Here is a 22,867-nt window from a genome sequence, read left to right as displayed (position 1 = left end):
CAAGCCCGTCTCCCGGAAAGTCATGTTGCTCGAGCGGAAGGCGCGAAATTGATACTCCGATGCGCACAAACGAGGGAAGAAATTGCTCGCTCTCTCTCTCTCTCTCTCTCTCTCTCTCTCGATGTGACAAGCCGAGGGACACATTTCGGACGTCTTCCGATTTACTCGCTCGGTGCGGCTAAAAGCCGCTCTCGGTGTTCGCGTAACGATCGAGAAACCCGATTACCAGCCCTTTTCGTCGTCTCGTTAAAATTCAGCCTCCGTTTCGGCACGCGCCGTGGTCGGGCCTCCATTTAGCCACATCTCACCGACACATAATAAATGGAAAAATTGCGAAAACGCGACGGCGGATCAAACGCCGAGCCGCGCAAAAACTGCTCTTCCGCTCCTCGTAAGAAAAGGCTATTCCAGTGCCGTCGAGCCGCCGCTCGTGCGCGCGTTCGTAAATCACGCTGTTAACGTGTGTATCCGCGCGAGCGCAAACGAATGAGAAAAGGAAGAAACGTCAGATCAAGGACAAATCTGATCCATCGTCGCGCGAGCGTTCGTTTCTGCTATCGATTGCGATGCGTGAACAGCGGAAGGTCGCGCAACCTGGATGCGGAAGGCGCGCGCGGGAGTTCGTACTAATTGATAACGCTCGAGTCGTCGCGTTCGCGCGACGGCTGAAAATGAACGGAAAGGAAGGAACGTCGGACTGAGAGAGGAAAAGTCCGATCCGGCGCCGTCGCGCCGATGCTCGTCCGCCCCGCCATCGATCGCGGTGCGCAAACGTGAAAGAGTTGTAACGCGAGGTGCGCGCTCGCTCTAATTAATAAACGATCGACAGTCGCGATTCGATCTCGGCCGGGCTCGGCCGAGTCCGGATAAATGAGGTCTCACGTCGCGACCTGATAACGCCCGCCGCGCTGAGAGATCAAATTTAATTTTGATAAAAATGATTTATAAATACGGGACCGGCCAATTGCTGCCGCTCCATCGCGCGCCGCGGCGGCGGCGGCGGCGGCGGCTTTTATTTTTCCAGAAATACGAAATCCAATTCTCGATAAGACCCCGGGCTTACGTAGAAACAGCCCATTCCTCTTCCATTCCCTCCACGGCTATTTCTCATATCGCGATCGCGCGGCACCGCCATATCTCTCACTAGCCGCGTTCGAGAGAGCACATCGTCCCCGAAAAGGGAGCCCACGGTGTTCGAACTTTCCCCGGACGTGCGGAATCCTAACTGGCTCATTTAACGCGCCGGAGGTGGATTCTTTGCGATGTTATGAGATATGCTTCCGAAAACTTTACGACGTAATCCGTCGGGCGCGCGCGCATTCGACGTGCGGAAAGGCCGCGTCGTTCCGAACGGAGAGAAAACCGGAGCGTAACGATGCGCATGCATGCACGCATGCACGCACGCACGCACGCATGTGTGTCCGCCTGCTTTTTTTTCCTTTTTTTTTTTCTTTTTTTTTTTTAATACAGAGGCTGTGGGAGTTGCACGGGCGGCTCGATTGAACACTCGCTCTTGAGATGTATTAATCATTTCGGTTACACGCTTGGAGCGCGCTGATATTTCGACGGTATTATGAAACTTTTCTCCATACCGAGGGAACTTCATTCATGCCGGCGACGCGGCACGCATGCAACATTTTAATTAAAATGTTGAACAAACAAATGCTGATATAAATCAAGCGGTCGGTTGCTAAAGCGAAATATGTTCACGCGCGTTTTCTACGTCTGTTTACAGTGACTGCAAAACAATTACGATAAATGCGCGCGCGACTGATGAACCCGAACGCCCGCGATTTCAGCTTCCCAAGCTATGCGGCCGCATAATAATTGCGGTATTATTCCTAATTTAAACGTCGAAAGCTGACCGCGCGGGCATTCATTAGTCGTATGGATGCTCCGTCGTTTCATTCGGTTCGCATTGCAAAATCTAACGGACGTTCCTAATCATCCGCCATTAATGGCGCTGCGATTTCCTACCATCCTACCGATGGCTGGACGCGTGCGTGTGTGTGCATTTTCGCTCATACATGCTTTCATAATACATTGTTTATAAAACCAGATTAATCCCTCCCCACTGGAAATACGGTCATTTGGATTTTTCGACAGCGACGTAACTATTTCGCCGCTGCACGGCTCGCTCTTCGTGAGTGCGGATTTTGCAATACGCACGATTCAACGAAATCTCGCTGCTCGCAGTAATAATAATAATAATAATAATAATAATAATAATAATAATAATAACGATAACAATAACGGTAAATCTCGCGCGTGTTTGTTGCAGGACCTCATGACGAAAAACAAGCAGCGATATCGGCGGCGTTTGCTCGTCTGCGGCCTCGTCGTTATAATCGTGCTGGCTTTGGTGATCGCGGCGGCGATCCTTTTGACCGGCAAGCCCGGCACTTCGGCGTCCACGGCGGACGGCGCGTCTGGCATCTCTCTGTCGGAATGGCTCTCCGGTTCGTTAGCTCCCCAGAGCTTCAACGGCACGTGGATCAGCGGTAAGTACAGTGCCTTTGTTTTCCGCTCGGCGGGAATAAAATCCCATCTTTTCGCCTCCTCGCGCGCGCGCGCGCGCGCGCTGCGTGAGAAACAGCTGGTAGCGTCGGCTGCCGTGATGGCGCCCGTCGCCGTTTTCATTCGCCGAGAATCCGGGAACTTTGAACACGAGTCGAGTCGGCGGGGACGCGCCGCCGCTTCCCGAAGGCTAATTAATTCGAGTCGTACCGCGCTGTTTACGTACACGCAAGGCTGCGCGCCGCTCTCGCCGCTTCGGACTTTCCGAGCGGCCGAGGCTTCTGAAATTCTGGAGGACGCCGGAACTTGTTCCATCGGTATTCAATGGCCGAGAGAAGGCGCCAAGATGTACACTTCGCGGAGCACCTCCTCTTGGCCCAACATGACGCCGACGTCCGACGAGTAGCGTCCGTCAAATGTTTCTCACGGTTCAAGCGAACGCTCATTGTACACTTCCGCCTTAGAGATCAGTCGATACTGCGGCCGTCCGCAGTTCGCGAGGACGCTGAGCCATTGAATGAGGGGCAGCCGGACGCGAAATTCCTTGGACGTGCGAGAGTTCGCTTTCGCACGTCGGGCGTGTCTCGCCTCGCTGCGCTTCGGCGTCGGCTCGCTTTTGTGCGCGCCAATTTGGCCGTGCAATTTCCCGTTTCGCCGTGCGACAAAATTATCATAAATCATAAATCTCCCGCGAGACAAAAGTCGCGCGCGCGAGCGAGGAGGACCCGCGCTTCCGCGAGAACGGGACGTCAAATTATATCACGGAACGTATGTCAGTCCGTCAGTTTTTCACGCTCGCCCCACGCGCCCCTCGCGCCCCTCGCGTCGCCCTTGCGCGCCGCCGCTGGCCGTATCATATAACAGCAAAAGAGGATAATAAATGATTCACGCGACCGGGAGCGCACAAAGCGGATACGGCCCCGTCGGCGAATATTTATATGACTTTTTTCCGCGCGTGAATGGCGCATCGCAGCGTTGTGCCGCCTCGCGGCCTGCCGCGCCGCGCCGCGATCCTGCCGAGAGAGAAGTATGAAGTTCAAATTAATTTTATATTTGAGGCGGCGTCCATTCTACTTCATTCACGGATCCATTTGTCTTTGTTACGGCGCAACCGCCGACACCGGCGTCAGCCTATAAATCCTTTCGTCAGGTCGGGAACAAAAGACGGGTTTTAATGGATTTACGTGCAGCTAGTATCTTCCCACTATCGCGCTTAATTCTTTTTGCTCGGAAACGTCATGAGGCCGCGCTCGCGCTTGCGCGTTACAGGCCTCCTCGCGCAGCTCTCCCTCTCTCTCTCGCGCGCGCGCGCGAGTAATTCCGACCGCGGGGAAAATCCGCGTGGATTTTCCCCGCCACCGAGAGCGAAATTAAACGCGCGACCCAGCCGTTCAAGAGTGCCGTCGCGCTCGTTCGCGCGCGCGATTTTACAACGAATTTGCATCAAACGACGAGCACGAACAGTACCGAGCGCGGTCGACCCATAAGCACGGCTGCCGCCGTGGCTAAAGGGCGTATTCGAACTTGCCTCGCCGCACGATATCGCTGGGCGGCGAAAAAGAGAAAGAACAGCAGGGAGAAGGAGGGCCGAGGAGGGAAATCGGAAAATCGGGAAATCGATAAACGTGCGCGCAAACCGCATCGATTTCGCTTCGGCGATATCCGGGCTTTCGCTATCCGGCTCTCGCGGAGAGGACTGCTGCGCTACTCTGCAACGTTAAGTTGCGGTGAGAGTTTTTTTCTCTTCCCTTTACACCTCCACTATGTTATGGAGCGCCGATAGTAGATCAGTCGCCGGTAGTAGATCGGTAGAACCAGCCAGCCCGGTGTCGTTTCCTGAGAGTGGCCGAGCCGTCTCTCGGCCTCCCGATCTCATTGTCCTTCTCACAAGGAACATCCGCGAGGTGTGTCTCCGATTTCGACGAAACTTGGTATATTTGTAGAGTAGCCAAAAATAAGAGACCTATATTTTTGTTATCGGTAATATGGCTCAGGTTCAAGGGGTGAGACTGCCCTTCAAAGTTTCATCCCCTTTATGCTATCTCGATATATCATATAATTACCAGGTGGGAAGAAACCTTTTGGACAAAAATTGTGCAGCATGAGAAAGCGTACAAGTTTGGTTTAAAAAGTTCTCTTCTATCCGCAATAATTGTCGGGATAGCATAAACTTTGAGGACGAAACTTTGAGGGGCAGGGTTTCATTCCTTAAATCTGAGTCATTGCCGATAACAAAAATATGGGGTCTCTTATTTTGGACTGCTCTACAAATATGCCAAATTTCGTCGAAATCGGAGACACACACTCAGCGGATGTTCCTTATCAGTGGTTGCTTCTCAGATCCCCACCCCCGAGAGTCGCTGACACCGCGCCGGCGAAGCGTCACGTTTGTTTTGATCTCGCGGTGGTTTTGATGTTGCGGCGAGTTCTGCTCCGGAGCGGCGACATGCCGCTCAAGTGCAACTCCGTGAAGTGCGCCGATGGAGCTAAGTTTCCGCTCAGGACGCCTCGCGGTCTGTCGGCATCCGCCTGCGACCGTTTGCTCGCCCGATTCTTCAACTGAGAATTCTTCTCGGGGAATTTGTGCCGAATGCTTCATGAGGCGGCATGAGTGCGGGAATCGGCGAGTTGGCGAACTCGCAACCGATCTGCAACTGACCGGCGCAGATATCGCCGTTACACCGCGTTATTTCTCCTCGGCGATTTCGCCCTTTAACGATGATAAATTTCCGCGCGCATCCGTAGTGATTACGGTAAACACGGTAAATGTATATCTCGGCCCCGAACGCGACGATCGATATATTATTACGACACGGACGATGCGTGGAAGTAATGCACGATTCGAAAGATCTTTCTTATCTTCCTCGTCTGCTCTCCTTCCCCTCCTTTCTCATGCGCGCACGCTCTCTCTCTCTCTCTCTCTCTCCCCCTCCCTTTTTCTCTCTTCGTAATTTGTTTCTCTTCCCTCTTATAGCCCGCGGCGACGGGGCGCCTCTTAAGAATTAACGAGGTCGAGTCCATTTCGGCCAAGGAATCAGAGAAACGCACGTACAGTAAAGCGTATTAATGGCGTCTGCCGAGAATCCTCTTGCCATTTCGAATCCTTCTCCTCTTTGCCGGCGTCTTATTTCGTGTCTCTCTCTTTCGTAACGATCTCTCTTCTTTCCTTTCCTTTTTCTTATGTTTTTCTCTCTAACGGTGGAAGTCGAATCTGTGTGTATGTGTGCGCGTGCGCCGGTTGATTTATCCAGTTAATAATAGCTTGGGTACCGCGCGTTAATATGCGGTCAAGTACAGTGGTTGGGGCAGAGAGAGAAAGAGAGAGAGAGAGAGAGAGTGGAGATCATCTCGTTGTGAACGAAAAATGTCAAAATTCAGCTGCCGAGCATCGCGCGTGCATGAATGATCGAAATTTAAATTCCTGAGATTGGGATTTTTCTGACAGGGGACGTAACTGTTATTTTTCACAGTCTTGTGCGTGTGTGCGTGTGTGTGTGTGTGTGTGTGTGTGTGTGTGTGTGTATGCGGCATCGGAAAATATATTCGGATTTGCCACATCTTGTCGCACACACTAACGCGCGGCGTTGATAAAAATTTATACTAACGTCAAAGTGCAGATTCGTGTTACGGGGAGAATTAATGACGTATAATAAAATTGTATTTTGACACGTGAGTTTTCGACGAAAAAAAAAAAGGAAAAAAGGGATACTTTGGGTCATATCCATTCGTATTCATTTTCGGGACACAAATTAATCGGGACGCGAGTAACATGCGTAATTTGACGTTCGCATAATTTCATCCAGAGTGAGAAATTCCCACTTAACTGTCACTGCAATGTACTGTCGCGTCCACCCGTATTTGTGAAACATTTATTAAATTCGCGCTTTAGAGAGAGAGAGAGAGAGAGAGAGAGAAATCTACCGACATGTTCGCGTCTTTTGTCGTAAAGACCAGCTTTGTGCCGGTCTGAAGGAAAATCCGCCACAAACTGTCCCTTTCGACACGGAAACGCGCCGTTGTCTGAACATTATCGCTATTATCGCGACAGTTCCGATATCTCCCGAGGTCAGGGTCGTTTCCCGAACTAGGACAGCTCTGCAGGCGTCCGCCCTGCTGGCGGTTTGCGGACGGAAGAGAGCGCGAAAGGTGTGCTCTATAGCGGTAATCATGCTGGTTGATGAGAGTTTCACGCTAGACACAACCGCAGCCACCATTTAGTCCGCGGCAAATTGGGCTAACGGAAGGGGCGCGGTTGAGCCGCCGCATGCGTTCGCTGATAAACCTGAGGTTTCGGGGGTGTGCGCACTCAAATACGTATAATCCCGGCGCTGAAAAGGTGAAAGGTCGTCGTCGGCACGTGAATCGCGAATCACGATGCTTAAGACGCGCGTGGAAGCGACGCTTCCAATGGAGCCAATGAATCTTCTCGCGAGCTGCAATTCATCAGCCCGGATATTTGGTTTATATATATATCATATATATATATATATATATATATATGTATAGGATGTTTCAGACCACCCGGGTCACCCGATTTTGTCGTAAACGCGACATTTTAGAGAAAAATGTTTCAGACAAAAGTTGTAGGGCTTCAAAGAATCTATTTACTGATGCTATAAATTTGACCTGGGGATGACCTTGGAAAGCCCAGTCGAAATCAACATAAAAATCTCGAATGGAAACTCCAATTTTTTATTACACCGTCTTTTTCCACCAATTAATTTGAACAACTTTTGTCTGAAACATTTTTTTATTCGCCTAATATTTTTTTGTGATATTTAAGGATAACTTGGTAACTTTTTCAATATTTAACTTACGATATCTCGCTAACTGTTTGTCGGGATAAAAAAAAATGGTACTAGACTTTTCTATTCTACTTGGTCTCAAGAATATATTGTTACAATAGCGCCCTGACTTTTGTTAATTTGATGATTTTGAAATTTCGAAAGATCGATAAATTAACAAAAAGTAGAGCATTCTCTAAAATGTCGCGTTTACGAAAAACCCGGGGTGACCCGGGTAGTCTGAAACACCCTGTATATATATATATATCCAGTGCTCGCCAATTCCGAGATACCAGACACCGCGCTCACTTTGGAAATTTTCACGACACGCGTTAGCGACGCGGAGAGAGCCGTGCGTTCGAAAGCGTCGTTTCGCGTTATTACGGCGCGCTGAATTAGACCGGAGTTACGAGCGGCGCGAATTATGGCCGTCGGTGTCAAGGCGATCCCTTCTGCAATTCGCCTCTCTCGTGTCGCGGTGTCTGGTGTCATTTATCGATCACGAGGACAATAATGCGACGGCAGCCGCGGTTCCCACCGCGAGAGAGCTCGTGCGGCGGGCTCTTACAACCGCGGCAAAATTGCAGCAGCCTAACTGCTGAGGCGCGTGCAGCCTCTACGGACGCATAATTGGATATTACGTCGAGTGTTTCCGCGTTACTGATCGCGCGTGTAAAGGATAACCGCGCGCGGAGGAATCTGCGCTGGCCTGGCTGATTGTGGCAGTTTGCGAATGGCACACACGTTCGCGCGCGAAAGCGCGCTCGAGCCCCCTCGGCTCGACGCGACGACAACCAGTCGACGAGACGTCGTTTTTCATTCGACGTACAGACGCTCGATTATCCGCAACATGGCGTTCCTTAATCGCGCACAGTCGCGTTGATGCGTCGGCCTACCGCCACCGCGGCAAGCCCGATAATCAATCTCGAGGCTGGTCGATGCCGCGCGCGGCGAGTAAGAACAACCGAACTCCGGCATGATGAATTAACGAAGGTGTGAGCGCAAGTACGACGCTATTTTATCGCTCCTCTCTGCTCTCGGGAATAGCGCTCGGCATCGCTCATCGATAACTCATCGCATTCTCGAGATATCCGAATCACCCTCGCCCGTTCGCACAGAGCCCGCCCTTTGGCTTCGAGTCGTCGTTTCGTGCTTTCGATGAAGATCGACCTCCCTCGTTGAAAATTACGTTGATTATTCGTGCTCTCTCTCTCTCTCTCTCTCTCGCTCTCTCTCGTTTTCCGATCCCTTCCTCTTTTTCTTCAACGTTACCCTCCCTCGCTTCGTTTTTGTCATTTGTAAACTAGCTTCCTGAAAAAAAACTTTCATATCGCATGTCGCAGCGTTGATTGCGTTTCGCGAAAGCACGAGGCAGACTGCATCTGTGCCTTTCATTCGTCCGCCTTCTTGCTAATTAACCGTCCTTCTCTCTCGCGACGAGTGAATTCCCCGATAATGCGACTGCGTGTTTTATCGGAAACGTGGGCAATTATATGGCCGCGCGCGAGGTTAATTAGAGGTGCGCGCAAATGTTTTAAAACGTTGCATGTCCATTGTAGATACGCGCGCGCGCGCGCATTAATGAGTGTCTCAAATTAATATTGAAAATTGCACATCTCCCTTATTTCGCGCGTGCCGTTTTTACGCGCACGCCCGGTAGACTGAAAGAACGGGCCGCGTTCGCGAAAGTAATCATTATCGCCGGACCGGCTCTTTTCTATCATCGTCGAGAATACAGCCGGCGGAACGTCAACGGGGCTTAACGGGGTAACTCCCGGGAAACAAAGTCGACAGTGCGTTGCTGGGTTTTATCCCGTCATTTCCGGTACTGCCGGGGAGACAGGGCGTAAATGCGTTACGACGACGGGAGGGGGGGGGACGGGCGGGGGAGAGGGGGAGGAAGGCGACGGTTTCGCCCAGAAGTTTCCGTTAAAGTGGCTCCGCGGGGCTGAAAGGTTCCGCCACCTGTCTCTCTCGAATCGAAGCGAATAAAAGCGCGATTTCGAAAGGATATCTGGCGCGCCTGAGGCACTCCTTGTACGTTCCTTGTACAAGCGGATGGCGCCAAGTTGTGACGAAAATTCGTCCGCTCCCGCGCGGCCGTTTGCGGCCAGCTAATCACTCCGACTGTACTTCCGACTGTGCCGTGAATTTTGCGCGAAACGCACCTCGGTCCGTTTCGCACGTGCTCGCTCAAATTGGACGGCCGGGCGCGCGCGCGCGATAAAGTGAATATTTTACGTCACGCTCTCGCTCTTTCAGCCAAATCGTCGCGCAGAAAAGAATGGAAACGACGTTTACTCGAGCGCGCGTACCGCGCGCCCAAGCGGACCCGACGACGACGTTTCCGCGACGTATATTCCGCTGAAACTCGATCGGGAGGAGTTTTATGTCGCTCGTGCGTCGTCGTCGTCGTTATTATCCGAGCGTCGCCGCGGCCTTATTTTTGCACGGCGTGCAACAACGCGGGATGTTAATGGCATCGCGAGGATCGCCGGCGACGCGAGTTAGACGCGGACGATCGCTTGATCCGTTTTATGCAAAAACCCGGCCGACTTACAAGCAGCCGCCGCTACGCGGAACTTTGTAACAAGAGTTAGATCGTTGCAAACATCGTAAATTGCGAAGCCCACGGCGCTCCGCGGAACGTATCGTCATACGTACGTACGCGCGATCTCGCGCGTAAAGTCGCGAATAACCGGCGGGAAAGTGTGTCGTATCGATTACGCGGCGAATTGCGCAAGCAAAGGGGCATCGGAGACGATCGATAAACCCATCACGTCTAAGATAACGCGAGGAGTTATATAAATTGTTAAACCGCTTAACTCTTCCGTATCGAGCGGCGTGACCGTCGTACGTGACCGTAAGAGATCATCGCGCAAAGACGGAAAGACGTGGCTCGCATATCTGATATCGCGCTCCGCTTACTTCGCACTTAAGTTCCCGAACCGCGCGTTTTATACGCATTATCGGTCTTTGTACTTCTTCATTCGGCCGGAGCGTTCCGCGGGAGAAGGAAACGGCCGACGGAGGAAAGGCGCAGCCGAAGCTCCGCGTGTCGCGCTTCTTAATTGCGGCACGACTCGGACGCCATGCAGCGAGATGCTCCTCAAACCATCAGGATCGATCCCGCTGACGGAATTATTCGGTGTGCTCGATTATTCGGAGGTTTCGCGGCAGAAACGTAAAGATTTTCTGATTTTACACTCCTGTTCGAATGAACAGCCAATATTTAAGGTAAACGTGTAATCCCAGTATCCGGCCACTTTGAGAAGAAAAAACATTTACTATTTATCTTAACGATAACGAATGCACGTATAATGAATAACTGTTATAAAAAGAACTCCAATATTTGACAATTAGTTTGGAAAAGAATATATCCAATTTGATATTTTTGTGTCAAAATAAAAATTAATTAAATAAGTTCGCACCCCTATTTTGTTTGGCAAGATAATGGTGAATCGTTAATAAATTCATTAAGAGGTAGCATCTGTATTTATATTATTTCCCGTTAGCATACACTAATTTTCTAATTGCCATCAGAACACTGGGACAAATTATATCCGAATACTGGGCCATAACCTATTTCAACTGTCCGGTCACTGGTCTATTAATGCGCTTCATTATTTGTGTGTAAATATTTCATTAATAATATATACATTGGTTTGAATAATTTTTCTCTACTTAAGGGAATCTAAAGTTTCCGAATAAATGTAAACATTTATATCAAAATTTCATTCTTAATATTATACTGGGTGTTTCAGACCACCCGGGTCACCCGATTTTTTCGTTAACGCGACACTTTAGAGAAAAATATTTCAGACAAAAGTTGTAGCCTCAGGCAAAGGATCTAATTACTGACGCTATGAATTTGACCTTGGGATAACCTTGAAAAGTCCAATCAAGATCAACATAAAAATCTTAAATGGATACTCCAATTTTTTTATTATATCATCTTTTTTTAGCCGTTAATTTGAACAATTTTCGTCTGAAACATTTTTTTATTTACCTAACATTTTTTGAGATATTTAAGGAAAACTTGTAAACTTTTTCAATATTTAACTTATCTCGCTAACTAGTTGTCGGAAGAAAAAGTGGTACTAGACTTCTTTGCTCTGTTTAGTCTCAAGAACATATTTTTACAATAGCGCCCTGAGTTTTGTTAACTTGCTGATTTTTGAAAATTTCAAAATTGTATCTTTCGTGACGATCTACGCTGAAACGTCCGGTTACTGGGACTATTTATATTTATCTTATCCGTGGCTAGCAGCAGTTCTTAGTCGCGACAAAACGACCCGGTGCCCTCGTTATCACGGCCGTTATCGTGCCGAAGCCGACTTTTGCGGGCGAGTGCACGCGTACATACCGTAGATACGCGATAATAACGCGCGTCGGGTCGAACTTGGCGACGAAGTTGCCGGCAAATATATCACTCTACGAGAGAGGTCGAAAGGGTTAGAATCGTGTCTGCCGCGTGTAACGCCGGTAATCGATGGTCTGTATACGCAGGGGGAAATTAGCGTCGCGGCTGCACCGTCGGCGTACGGCATGGCGCACGCTAAACGTAAGCGGCATCGCAGGCTCGCAATTTGCGACAATAGCTCGGATCTCCCGCCGCCGCCGCCGCCGCCGCCGCCGCCGCTCGACAGACCGACGACACTGCACGATCTACGTCCGCTAATTACCGCCTATATGAGATTCCCCGATTACGAACGGCCACCATCTTCCAGGGCTAAACGTCTCGCCGATAAACGACGATTAAGATTCCGATGTGGCGCGCGCGCGTGGCCGATGATGGATTGCGAGCATTCCTCGATTAATTACGGAAAGATGAGCCGAAGTTTCGGCGACCAAGTCGCACGACCAGGTCGCCTTGTGTTCGCCAGGCCGTTCGTTGCCGCCGTGGGGCTTCTTTAAACGATCCATTATTGAAGTCCTCGACTGGCTGTGAGTGTCAATTGCTTGCAAATTTAACCGTATAATTGCGGAAACGAAGCGCATTCTCGAGTTCTGCGCGAGAAAAATGCGCGAGAAACAGCGGTGTGTCTTCCCGTACGAATTGCCGGGCTGTTGCGAGATAACTCGAGGGAAATTTATAAAATGGAGAAACGAAGAAGTCACGCGGCGCTCGCTGGTTAATTGGTTAGACCTTCAAAAGTTCGAGAGGCAGAGGGGGTCGTCCAGCCCTTAGAAATCTGCAAGAAACTCGATTCTCCGAGATTTCCGCGCGCCGAATATAATCAGCAATTCGAAAGCCGCGGAAAGCCGAAGAACTGCACAGCGGGCTTCGCGTGAAGGATAGGAGGAAAAAAAAAAGGGGGGAGAGAATAATTGCCGGGTTTGCTGCCGGGAGCGACGGCCATTATATTAGCGGAACCCTCTAAAAAGTACCGTTAATTAAGATACAATACGAAGAAACGAGGGGTGAGTTTCGAGGTGGTAATTGGTAACCAGGCCGGCTCTTCCTCCCGCTGCGGGAAGTGCCGAAGAAACTTCGGCCGCGTAGTAGTCGTATCGTTCACGGTGAGAGCGCGCATAATGGCCGCTGATTAAATCTGTTTCTATCCCGCGGGAGATAAAACTCGTGGATTAAAACGGTCAGCCGGCTGGCCGGAAGTTCTTTCTCCGTGCACACAGGGTGTTCCAGAATTGCAGCGTCTGCGGGGCGGCGGAGACCGCAGGCTCTAGGCGTCGAGAGTAGAATCGCGCGGGAAACATGTTTCCTGCGTGTCCAAAATGTCCGCAATTTCAGTCCATTTACGTGCGTCCATTCGCGTTGGATAACGAGCGCAAAAGTTTTGGTGATTTTCTCAAAAGTGTCGTGAGTGATCGGCAGTTGCGTCGTGAGTAGAGTATACAAATTTGGAGGATCAATTTTCAGTGAAATTATTACGATCTTTCTCCATCAGCAAATCCATCAGAATTTTTGCGCTCATTCTCAGGATATTCTGTGCGAGAGATTTTTGTGAAAATCATTGAGTTATCGTTTAATGGTTTTCGGGTTGAAAACCCGAGAGGTTTGCTGCAGTGCGCGATGGCTCTTTTCGATCCAGTCGTGAGAGACCGCGTGAATAAAAAAAATGGGAATTCTTGGATGGACGCAGGAATAACGACGGTCGTGTATGCACATTTTTAGATTGCTTCGCCGGTACATTAAATTATTGAAGTTTACATGTAATTTTTACGGACTTCCCTCGAATTGCGCTGGTACGATTTATGTACAGATACGAGTTTGCACGCGCGTGCGTTATTTGCGACCGATCAAACGGCTAATTGAAAATTGCACCGAAATTGCAATTTCGTCTCTTTGATCGTCGCCGGTAATCGGGAGGCCACACCTTTGTGGAAAAACACATAGCGTTTGTACATGGAGTAATTAACGTTGCTTCAAAGATGCTCGGCGCGCTTTCTAATTTCCCCAGACAAATGTTACAAATTTTCCGCCGAGAATGAGGCTACATTTTCCGCGCCGGCATGTCGCGATTAGCGTACTTTTCCGAGCCGCAAAGTGCCGCGGCATAATTGACCCGCGCTGAAAAGTGGCGAGGATAATAATTCGGAATTTTCGTTGCCGCAGCCGTCGGTATAATTTCCGTTTCGACGGACAGAGACGCGAAGCTCAACTTGCACGAACGCGATGGTAGGTTGCGCCGAACTCCCACCGCAACAGGCAAAGCTCGACCTGCGCTTGGAGCCGAGCCATTCTCGCCCTCGAAAGAAACTTTAACGAGGCTTCCTAAAGTGGCGAACAAATCAAAAGTGCCCACTCCGACGCAGCCATACGTGACGTCGGGCGACGCCAGATAAATAGCGTATAGTTAAAAATAAAAAAAAGAAGAAACGGAAGAACGCGAGAATTTATTCTCGACCCTTGGACACGCGCAGCGTGTCTTACCTGGCGCGATAATGCGAGGTTCACCTCGTCGGAGACCACCTCGTCGAATGATCTCCTCGAAGCTTCATCGGCGACGACGGTACGTGTGTGTTAGACTTTTAACTGCTCCCAAGCGACTATGGTTTCACCGAGTTTCAGCGAAGTGAAGTCTTTTCTCCCGTTTACTGCCTGGGAGTTGCGAGCCTTTGTGTAAGGATTCTGCAATTACGCGCCGTGTCGCAGCTCGCGCGCGAGCGTGCTGCGTTTCCGGTAATATAAAGTCTCCGGAAAACGAGGCGGAACGAAAGGGGCGAGACGTTTTGACGAGGCGCATAAACCGGTGGCACGGTATCGCTCTGGAATTCAGTGGACGCAAAACACAAAATCAACGGGCGGCGTCTCGCGTTTCCGCACGCGGCCCAATCACGCTCATTTATACGTCCATTTGATCGTTTAATCGCGCCGCGTCGCTTCCTCCCGCCCACTCCCCCCGCTCAACGAATTCTCGCTGAAATTCGCGTGCAAATATTAACTGGTTGCGGTGGAAACTGACGAGTAAAAGGGAGCGAAAGAGAACAAGTGTGCCAGAGAGAGAGAGAGAGAGAGAGAGAGAGAGAAGAGGGGGGAGGAGGAGAGGAGAATGAATAGGAGAACCGAGCGGAACAAAGGATGTACAGATCGACACTCGACGGGAGGGATCTCGAGTTACAGACCGAGCCAGAGCTCGTTGCACGCGGGAATTTACATACCGCGCGTCCAAAGCCCGTAAGAAAAGATGTGGTCAGGCAACATGGTCGTGGAAATAAAGGGAACACGGGGGATTCGCAGGGGCGCGCAAGGATACAGCCGGTGGTCTTCCGCGAAGGTGAAACGCAAATTTCATAGAGATACGCGCCTTCTCCCTCCCCCCCCCCCCCCGCCGCCATCCAACTGTCGTTTCGGGCTCGCCCGGTTTTCAGGATGATTATTATGATTGCGACGGGAGGAGACATTCTCGCGGAAGTGGCTTCTTTCGCAGATTGGCATTACGGGAATGCAGAAGCGACTCGTTTCGCCGAACATTCATTGGTGGCGCTCCCTTTTCTCGCGCTAATAACGCCTGACAGTGATACTTTCGATACGGGCGAAGAGGGCCGAGAGCTGTTTCTCCTTGCTTTCTTTTTCTCTTCGTCTTTGGAATGGAATGGAATTTAAGGAGCTGATAGTCGCTTCCTCCTCCCCCTCCACCCCACCGGGGAAACTCACGCTCGAAATGAAAGGGACGATACTTGTCCTGCCGCTGGAACATTAACGATGCAGGTTCTTATCAATGTTGATTAAATCCGCGTACTCATTCGTCGGGCATTTTTGCGAGTTGCTTCCACGAGTCGCGCAGAGAGTCAATTCGCCCCCGCGCGGTCGCTCGCATCCATTAGCATCAATAAGGAGCAGTCCCGTTAGCAGCGCGGCGGAACGCATATCCGAATTATATATCGGAACGGAGCTCTCCGCCGCGCCGGCGACGATAAGAACAACGGAACTAGCCGGCTGGGAGAAAGACGCGGCGACGAAGGGCGGCGGGAAAAGGGTACGAATGTAATAGAAATTCGATATGCGAGAAGCCACAGGCGCGACCGATAGAAAGAACGCGCGGCGACCGGCGTTCGGCGTGAGCGCGCAGGGAGGGGCGGGAGGGGGGAGGGGGAGAGCGAACGGCAGTACCGAGAATCGATAAAGTAAATTAAAACTAATTAAAAGCCGGAGCCGCAGTCCGCGTGCGCGCGCGAAAAAACGACGCGCGAATCATTTTTATCGGACGTAGGTGCGCGCCAGAAGGTCCGGCCGCGGGGACCGGCAAAAAGTGCAAAAAGAGAGCGAGCAAGTCGAACGCGGGACGAATGTTGCGTAATTGAACAGACGCGATCGTTAGCCGGATAAAAATGTAGCGCGCGCGCGCTCACACTCTCGCGCCCGGCAGCGTCGCAGCAATTCGTAACGTTGCGTAACTCGATTGAAATAATTGGCGGATCGTTTGCGGTGCAGTCATTATTACATCGGCCTGCTTTCGAGCTGTTTATCGCGTTTTGCATTACCGGTCGTGCCATCGAGACTGATCGCGAATTATTAATTCGCAAGTGGCCCCCCCCCTCCCCCCGGCATCCTGCCGAGCGACGCGCGACACTGACGCGTTTATATATAAATAACGCGAATTACGGGGACGCGTCGCTGAAGTTCAGTCACGTTGTATTGTACACACATTTCGCCCGAGCATCGATCTCGCGGAGAGCGTCGAGCGCGACGAATTATCGTCCGCATAGGCGATACATAAGTAATTATTAATCGCGTGACGCGTGACGATCGGCGGATCGCAGCGCCGCGCCGTTTATTATGGCCGAGCGAGCGAGCGAGCGAGCGAGCGAGCGCGCAGTTGTGTTATTTAACGGCGATCGGGTTTCGCTGATGGAACTTATTACGAATTATCGCGTTACGTCACATCAGTGTGATTTTCCTTCGCGTTACGTTCACACCCTCGACGTTCCTCTCGGCTGACGGTTGACGCGTGTCGCACCCGTGATTTACATCCGTTTCCTGACTCAGGTGGCGGCAACTTTGCAGTTTCGGAATTTACAAATATACAGAGTCGCCGGGGGAATTCATTTGCGTCTGTGTATTTACCTTTGTATTTACAGCGCAATTTGAGGACTTTGAGCGAGAAAGTTGTCGCTCGGAGTAAAATGTATAATTGCGAGAGGGCGAGGCAACGTCTACGACGACACGGCTGCTAATTATTGTTACAGTTGTAATAAAGTATATATTAATTATCACTTAGTTTCTGAAAGAACGAATGTTATCTCTCTCTCTCTCTCTCTCTCTCTCTCTCTCTCTCTCTCTCTCTCTCTCTCTCTCTCTTTCTCTCTCCCTCTCCCTCTCTCTCTCGTTCCCTCGGGAGAGCTTTGTCACTGCTTCGCTTTACAAAGTTGTCCCTACGTGAATGTAAACGCAGAGCATTTCTTACATACATTTCAACTACGAAAAGCTCGGATTACGAAGCCGGTATAAACTTGCGTAACTCAACTCTCTCTCCCGCTCAGAGTATTTGCTTTACGAACAGTCGATACGTACGTGACTTATAGACGGACGAATAACTAAACTAAGTGATATACTGGCGGAATTAATTAAATCGAAATATAGATGGAAATGGCGCGCGCGGTTTTCCGTAAAAATAATTCGCCGTTTTCATATAAGTAAACTTCTCCCCGTAAGAGGCGCGAGTGCGACTGAACGAGCCGAGGTATTAATCCGCGCATTGTTTCCCTTTCCCTGTCGCCGGATTTGCAAAATAATTAAATTTGCCGTGTAAGTAGACTGCTAAACTGACACATACATACAAAATCGCGCGGATGATTGTTCTTCGCTAAAAACATACGAGGACCTCGCGACGTGGATAGAGAACTGCATTAACGAATGTGTTGTACGCGTACGCGTTTTTCATGCATTATTCAAACGCGGGCAGTGTTATCTGCGCTTAGATAAAACGCATACGAGAAGGAGCTTTAAATGGCGCCGTGAACGCCAAGATACATAGATACGAGCGAATCAGTCGCTGCATTTTCCGACGAAAGTTCTATATTTATTTTCCAGCAACGCTATCTGTACATTCCAAAACTGCAAAGTTGCTCCCGGCGGCGCGTCGGCCCCCGGAACAAATGTAAATTAAAGTGTAATACGCCGCGAGTAGATTATTCGATGGCGCAAGTGCAAAGTCATGTCGCGCTAGATGCTTATTAACGAGCGACACTTTCCACTCCGCCGACATTCTTATATTGCCCGGCTTATCGGACGCGGTGTGCGCCAAAATGCGGTTGGAAATATAATTTCAATATTAGATCATGTGTCCAATTGATTGTTATCTCGAACATTCATCTTCTCGAACCGGCTCGCTCTTCGTTTATTCTCCGGAGAGCACCTCCTTTCCCGTTTAATACTTCCGTATCTCGTTGCTTACATTTTCACGACTCCGCTATTTACTTGTCCGTCGGAAATACCGCTATGTAATTATTTAATGCGCGATGCTGCTCTTAGGAATCATGAGCAAAGTGAAAAAGTCAAACGAACGAACCGAGAGAGAGAGAGAGAGAGAGGGAGAAAGTAAAAAGCGACGTTTCGCAAACATCGTGTTTCGAGGAGCTCCGAGGAGTATATCTAGCATGAATCCGCATCTATCATCTATTTACTACTTTAAATGTAAATTCTATATCCAATGCGTTTGGACTGATGCGAACATCGGCGCATTTTCGACGTGAAATTCTCACGAGTAAGGACAAGATGTGTAGCAAATGGAACCGCCGGCAAGTAAGGACAAAGGCTGCACGTACAGATGCGCGTAATAGAATGGATCGTGCATTCTGGAGTTAAAGTCGCGGGGTATTGATCGATGGGGGGAGGGATATATATATGTCTGCAGTAGACTCGAGACTTGAATTATATCACTCGCGATCGGAATCGCATCCGAGAGAGATACGCCCGACTTCGATAATCCGTGCGTCGCGCGCGCGCGTTACTTTAAAAAATTAAAATGGAAAGCTCGGTACGACGTATCGAGCGTGTCTCGTTTGCAAGACCGACGGGATTAAAATTAATTTTCAATCAGCAATTAGGATCTCGCGGACTGAACAATCCGCCAATCCTCCGCCGATGACGTTTTATTGATCAACGAAACGCTAATTTATTCTTGGCCTCTGATTTCTCTTCTTATCCGAACGAAAGAAGTGGATCTTCTTGCGGTTGCGTCTTGAATTCTTCCGCTGGCATTTCTCCGAACTTTTCCGTTCTTCAAATTTATTCCTTTATTGTAGGATTTATATACATCTCTCTCTTTTCCTCTCTCACAATCGAGTTAAATTAATACATGCATTTATTACCAATGTTACATTCAAGTTGCCAACCGAAATGGACAACTCGTCGACTCTTTCGGCTCGGCAAAATTCGCTTCATTCGTTGAAAGTTATTTATGTCTCGTTCCAAAAAACATACACACACACACACACACACACATGGTTTCGCTGCACCATGTCGCCCAGTTGTGTCGTATCCTTCGTCATCATCAATTTCGGCGTTACCTGCGCGGTGCGCCGAGCATGTCGAAGAGAATAAATAGTTATCGAACGCGACGGGCAAGCTGGATGGAATTTGTCCATGATTTTCGACATTTTCCGACATTTTTCGTATATGTGACTGCAACATCCACGAAACGACTTTCCCGTGCGCGCGTGACTCGCCCAAATGGCCACCAACTAGCTCAGCAAAGTTACCGTCACTCGCGGAACGACGCGAAACAGGCTGCTTTGCGGTTTGGATCATCGTTATCTTCCTCTAACGTGACGCGTATGAGCGGGCCTGGAATATTTCAGCTACTCGTTTGCTCTGACATATTCGCCTTACTTTACTGCTCGCCGATGGAGATCGTCGAACGCTGGAAATTTTCTCGCGCCGGCGAGATGACGTCGACGGTGATTGTTATCAATGATCGGGTAGTTCACGTCGCAGCGGATTTACCGCCGCGATTACGACCGCGCGCGGAGAGTCGAACTTTGTTCGGGGAAGTAGTCGTGACGATAATTAATTGGTAACTTAGCAGCGCTTAGCGTTAACCTCTTCATTACACCCCGGCAATGAGAATCTTAAGTGGCTTAACGGCCAACGTGCATCACGTCGTCGTTATATTTTGGCGAAACAACCCATGCGGCAACTTTTTGTCGCGCTCAAATGTGGTGTTTGGTATAAAACGCGCGTCCTGTTGCGCGTTTATGGCAGCAGATAAGCGCGCATAAACCGCATTCGTGCAGCCTCGAAATTTACGCCCAGATGTAACTCTCTTTTTCCTCCCTCCCTACCTCTCTCTCTCTCTCTCTCTCTCTCTCTCTCTCTCTCTCTCTCTCTCTCCTCCCTCTTTTTCTCTCACTTTCTCCGTCTTCTTCTATCTCTCTTCCCTCCCTCCCCCCCCCCTTCTCTTTCCGTTCTTCTTTTTCTCTGTTTCACCCGCGTAACGTCCCAGCGCCTAAGAAACTTCGGTAGTTTCACTTTGCGCATTTCCTCTTCATTGTACGAGAGCATAATGCGCGGCTCTTACAAGCGTTACAGGCGAAGTGATACTTCTGCACGACGGAAGTAAACGCAGTTTTCTTTTTTGCGAAGTGGCTGGAACAACTGCGGCCGGCAACTGTTTACAGGCAAAGTTACAACGTGAGACTCCGCGCGAGTTCCGCGCAGTTCCGGGGGTGGCGGGGACCGCATTAACGCGGGGAGACTTTCGTATCGTTACGATAAAAGTGGGTAGACCCATTCGCAGTACGTACTGCCCGTCCTATCGTCGTAAGTTAATATTTCACAAAACACGGTCGCGCGCGCGTTTCCTCGGTAAGGAAATTTACGCGCGCTGCCGAACGCTCAGACGCGAGCACGCGCTCGCGCGCGAATTGCGGCGCGGGTGTTTCCCTGCGCTTCTCATACTACTGTGATCCAAAAGGTATCCGAACTTTATTTTTTAAAAATCGCGGGTAAACTGTAAATCAAATCCGTTTGCTTCTACACATGTCCCTCGCATTTGGTGAAAAAATCATGGTGTTGCTCTTCAAGCCGTTTGAAAGTGGTGGCAGTTGTTTGTGTCAGTGAAGATTGTTGCGCACAGCGATTTTTACGATGCCGAAAAATATGGAGCAAAGAATTTGTTTGAGATTTTGCAATTCAGATTTTGAGATTCAAAATGTTGCGAAAAGCTTATGGCGATGACTGTTGATCGAAAACAAGTACGTTGAGCGGTTTAGGAAGTTTCAAGAAGGATGGGAATCCGTTGAAGACGACCCACGTTCTGGAAGACCATCAACGTCAACGGATGACACCCACATTGAGAAAGTGAAAGAATCGGTGCTCCAAAATCGTCGATTGACTGTGCGAGAGATAGCAGATGAAGTTGGAATATCATTTCGTATCGTGGCAGCGCACAATCCGTAAGAAACGACCGGAATTGTGGGAAAACAACTCGTGGATTTTGCATCACGACAACGCACCATCGCATACCTCTTGTGACACCTGTGCGTGAAATTCTGACAAAAAACTCACCGAATGTCGCTCCGCAAGTACCGTATTCACCGGACATGGCCCCCAGCGACTTTTTCCTGCTCCCCCTACTAAAAAAACCACTTGGCGGACAGCGTTTCGAATCGATTGAGGACATGAAAGAAAAATCGTTGCGTGAATTGAAGGCTATATCGTCTGCCGCGTACGAGCGATGTTTCCAAGACTGAATCAAACGCTGGCATATGTGCTTTGCAAGCACATGGGGACTACTCCAAAGGAGGCTGTAAGGATTCTCATGATTGAATTGTAATTTTGATTTTTAAAAATAAAGTTCGGCTACTTTCTGATCGCAGTAGTACGTAGGCAGTCTGAAAAGTTCTCCTGACCTGACACATGCGTGCCATTAGAAACTGTCAAACTATAATTGTACTGGAAAGTGTTACGTCCCTGATATAAACCCATATAAAATTTTACTCGATCTGTCAAGTCATTCGAGTAGTAGCACCAGTTGAAAAAGCTTTGTGCAAGATGGAGGGGGGGTGCCGCATTTGCTAACGATTGACCAAAAACGCATTCGAATGCGTATTTCTCAAGCGTGTTTGGCACATTTTCATCAAAACAGTTTTAAGCAAAATAAAACGGATTTCAAGCGTCGTTTCATAACTGTTGATGAAACTTGAATCCATCGCTACATACATCAGAGCGAAAAGAATTTCCTTCCGGAATCACACTTTAATGATTGAATGGTATTGAATTATTGGAAAGACGCTGGAATAAATGTATTGAAATTTCAGGAGATTATATTGAAAAATAAAACATATTTCACGGCAAAAAAAAGGTTTCCCTTCACTGTTAGGCCGAGAACTTTTCAGACTGCCCTCGTATTCAGAGATTATGAGGGGAGCGAGTCTCCTAGCGATATCGTTGTCTCTTTTCGTTGTCCTTCCGAAGAAATCGCGAAAAAATATGCGTCGAGGCGGAAACGGAATTTCCGTTCTTCTCGAGAACCAAATTCTCCGAGCCGAGAGCTGGAGATTCCGTCTTCCTTCGACCAGAGTGCGTTCGCTCGCTTCATCGTCAGGTTGATCCGAGCGAACTTGCGTCTCCGTGCAGACCCATCGACAACGCTGCCGCCGGCATCCTGATTCAAGATGTCCCGGCGTCGTGATGTGGCTCTTTAATAACCACGTGTTCCCGAAATGGCCGGTGTAAATGACGCGTACGGCGGCCCACTTGTGCGTGCACGAGCGTGTTGTACATTTCCACGGTTATCCATTTTCATCCCGGCAGTGCCAGATTTCGTGAGGCAGCGCGACCCGACCGGTCGCGCATGTACGTGCGCTCTCGCGCGAGCAACACACACACACACACACACACACACGTGTCATTACAAAACGTATTTCAACAATACACGTAGACGCGCCCGGGAAATATAGGCCGACGCCGCACGGCGCCCCGACAAACCGGCCGTTTAATTTATTCCCATCTGTTGTTGGTTTAATCGACGCGGGAATAATTCGCCATTAATCATCGCGTAATGATGCAACATTAAAAGAAGTAATTCGCCCCTGGATATTAATTAAATGAGCATTGTTTCGTTGGCGCGAATTTATTTACGGTCGCTCGATCCCGACGA

At 49.6% G+C, this 22,867-nt stretch overlaps 1 protein-coding gene across 5 annotated transcripts in view; it reads left to right on the top strand.

Annotated features, from left to right (window-relative positions):
- LOC105190272 (dipeptidyl peptidase 4 omega) overlaps positions 1 to 22,867 on the top strand; it is a 296,820-nt gene that overhangs the window by 185,808 nt on the left and 88,145 nt on the right. For all 5 annotated transcript variants that reach the window (XM_025303008.1, XM_025303010.1, XM_025303011.1 and 2 more), the window contains one exon: positions 2,282 to 2,501. In XM_025303008.1, coding sequence (XP_025158793.1) covers positions 2,282 to 2,501 — 220 coding nt within the window. The remainder of the gene's footprint in view (positions 1 to 2,281; positions 2,502 to 22,867) is intronic.

Source organism: Harpegnathos saltator, unplaced genomic scaffold (genome assembly GCF_003227715.2).
Source record: "Harpegnathos saltator strain DR-91 unplaced genomic scaffold, Hsal_v8.6 scaffold522, whole genome shotgun sequence".
Taxonomy (NCBI): Eukaryota; Metazoa; Arthropoda; class Insecta; order Hymenoptera; family Formicidae; genus Harpegnathos; species Harpegnathos saltator.
This window is presented reverse-complemented; position numbering and strand designations above follow the sequence as displayed.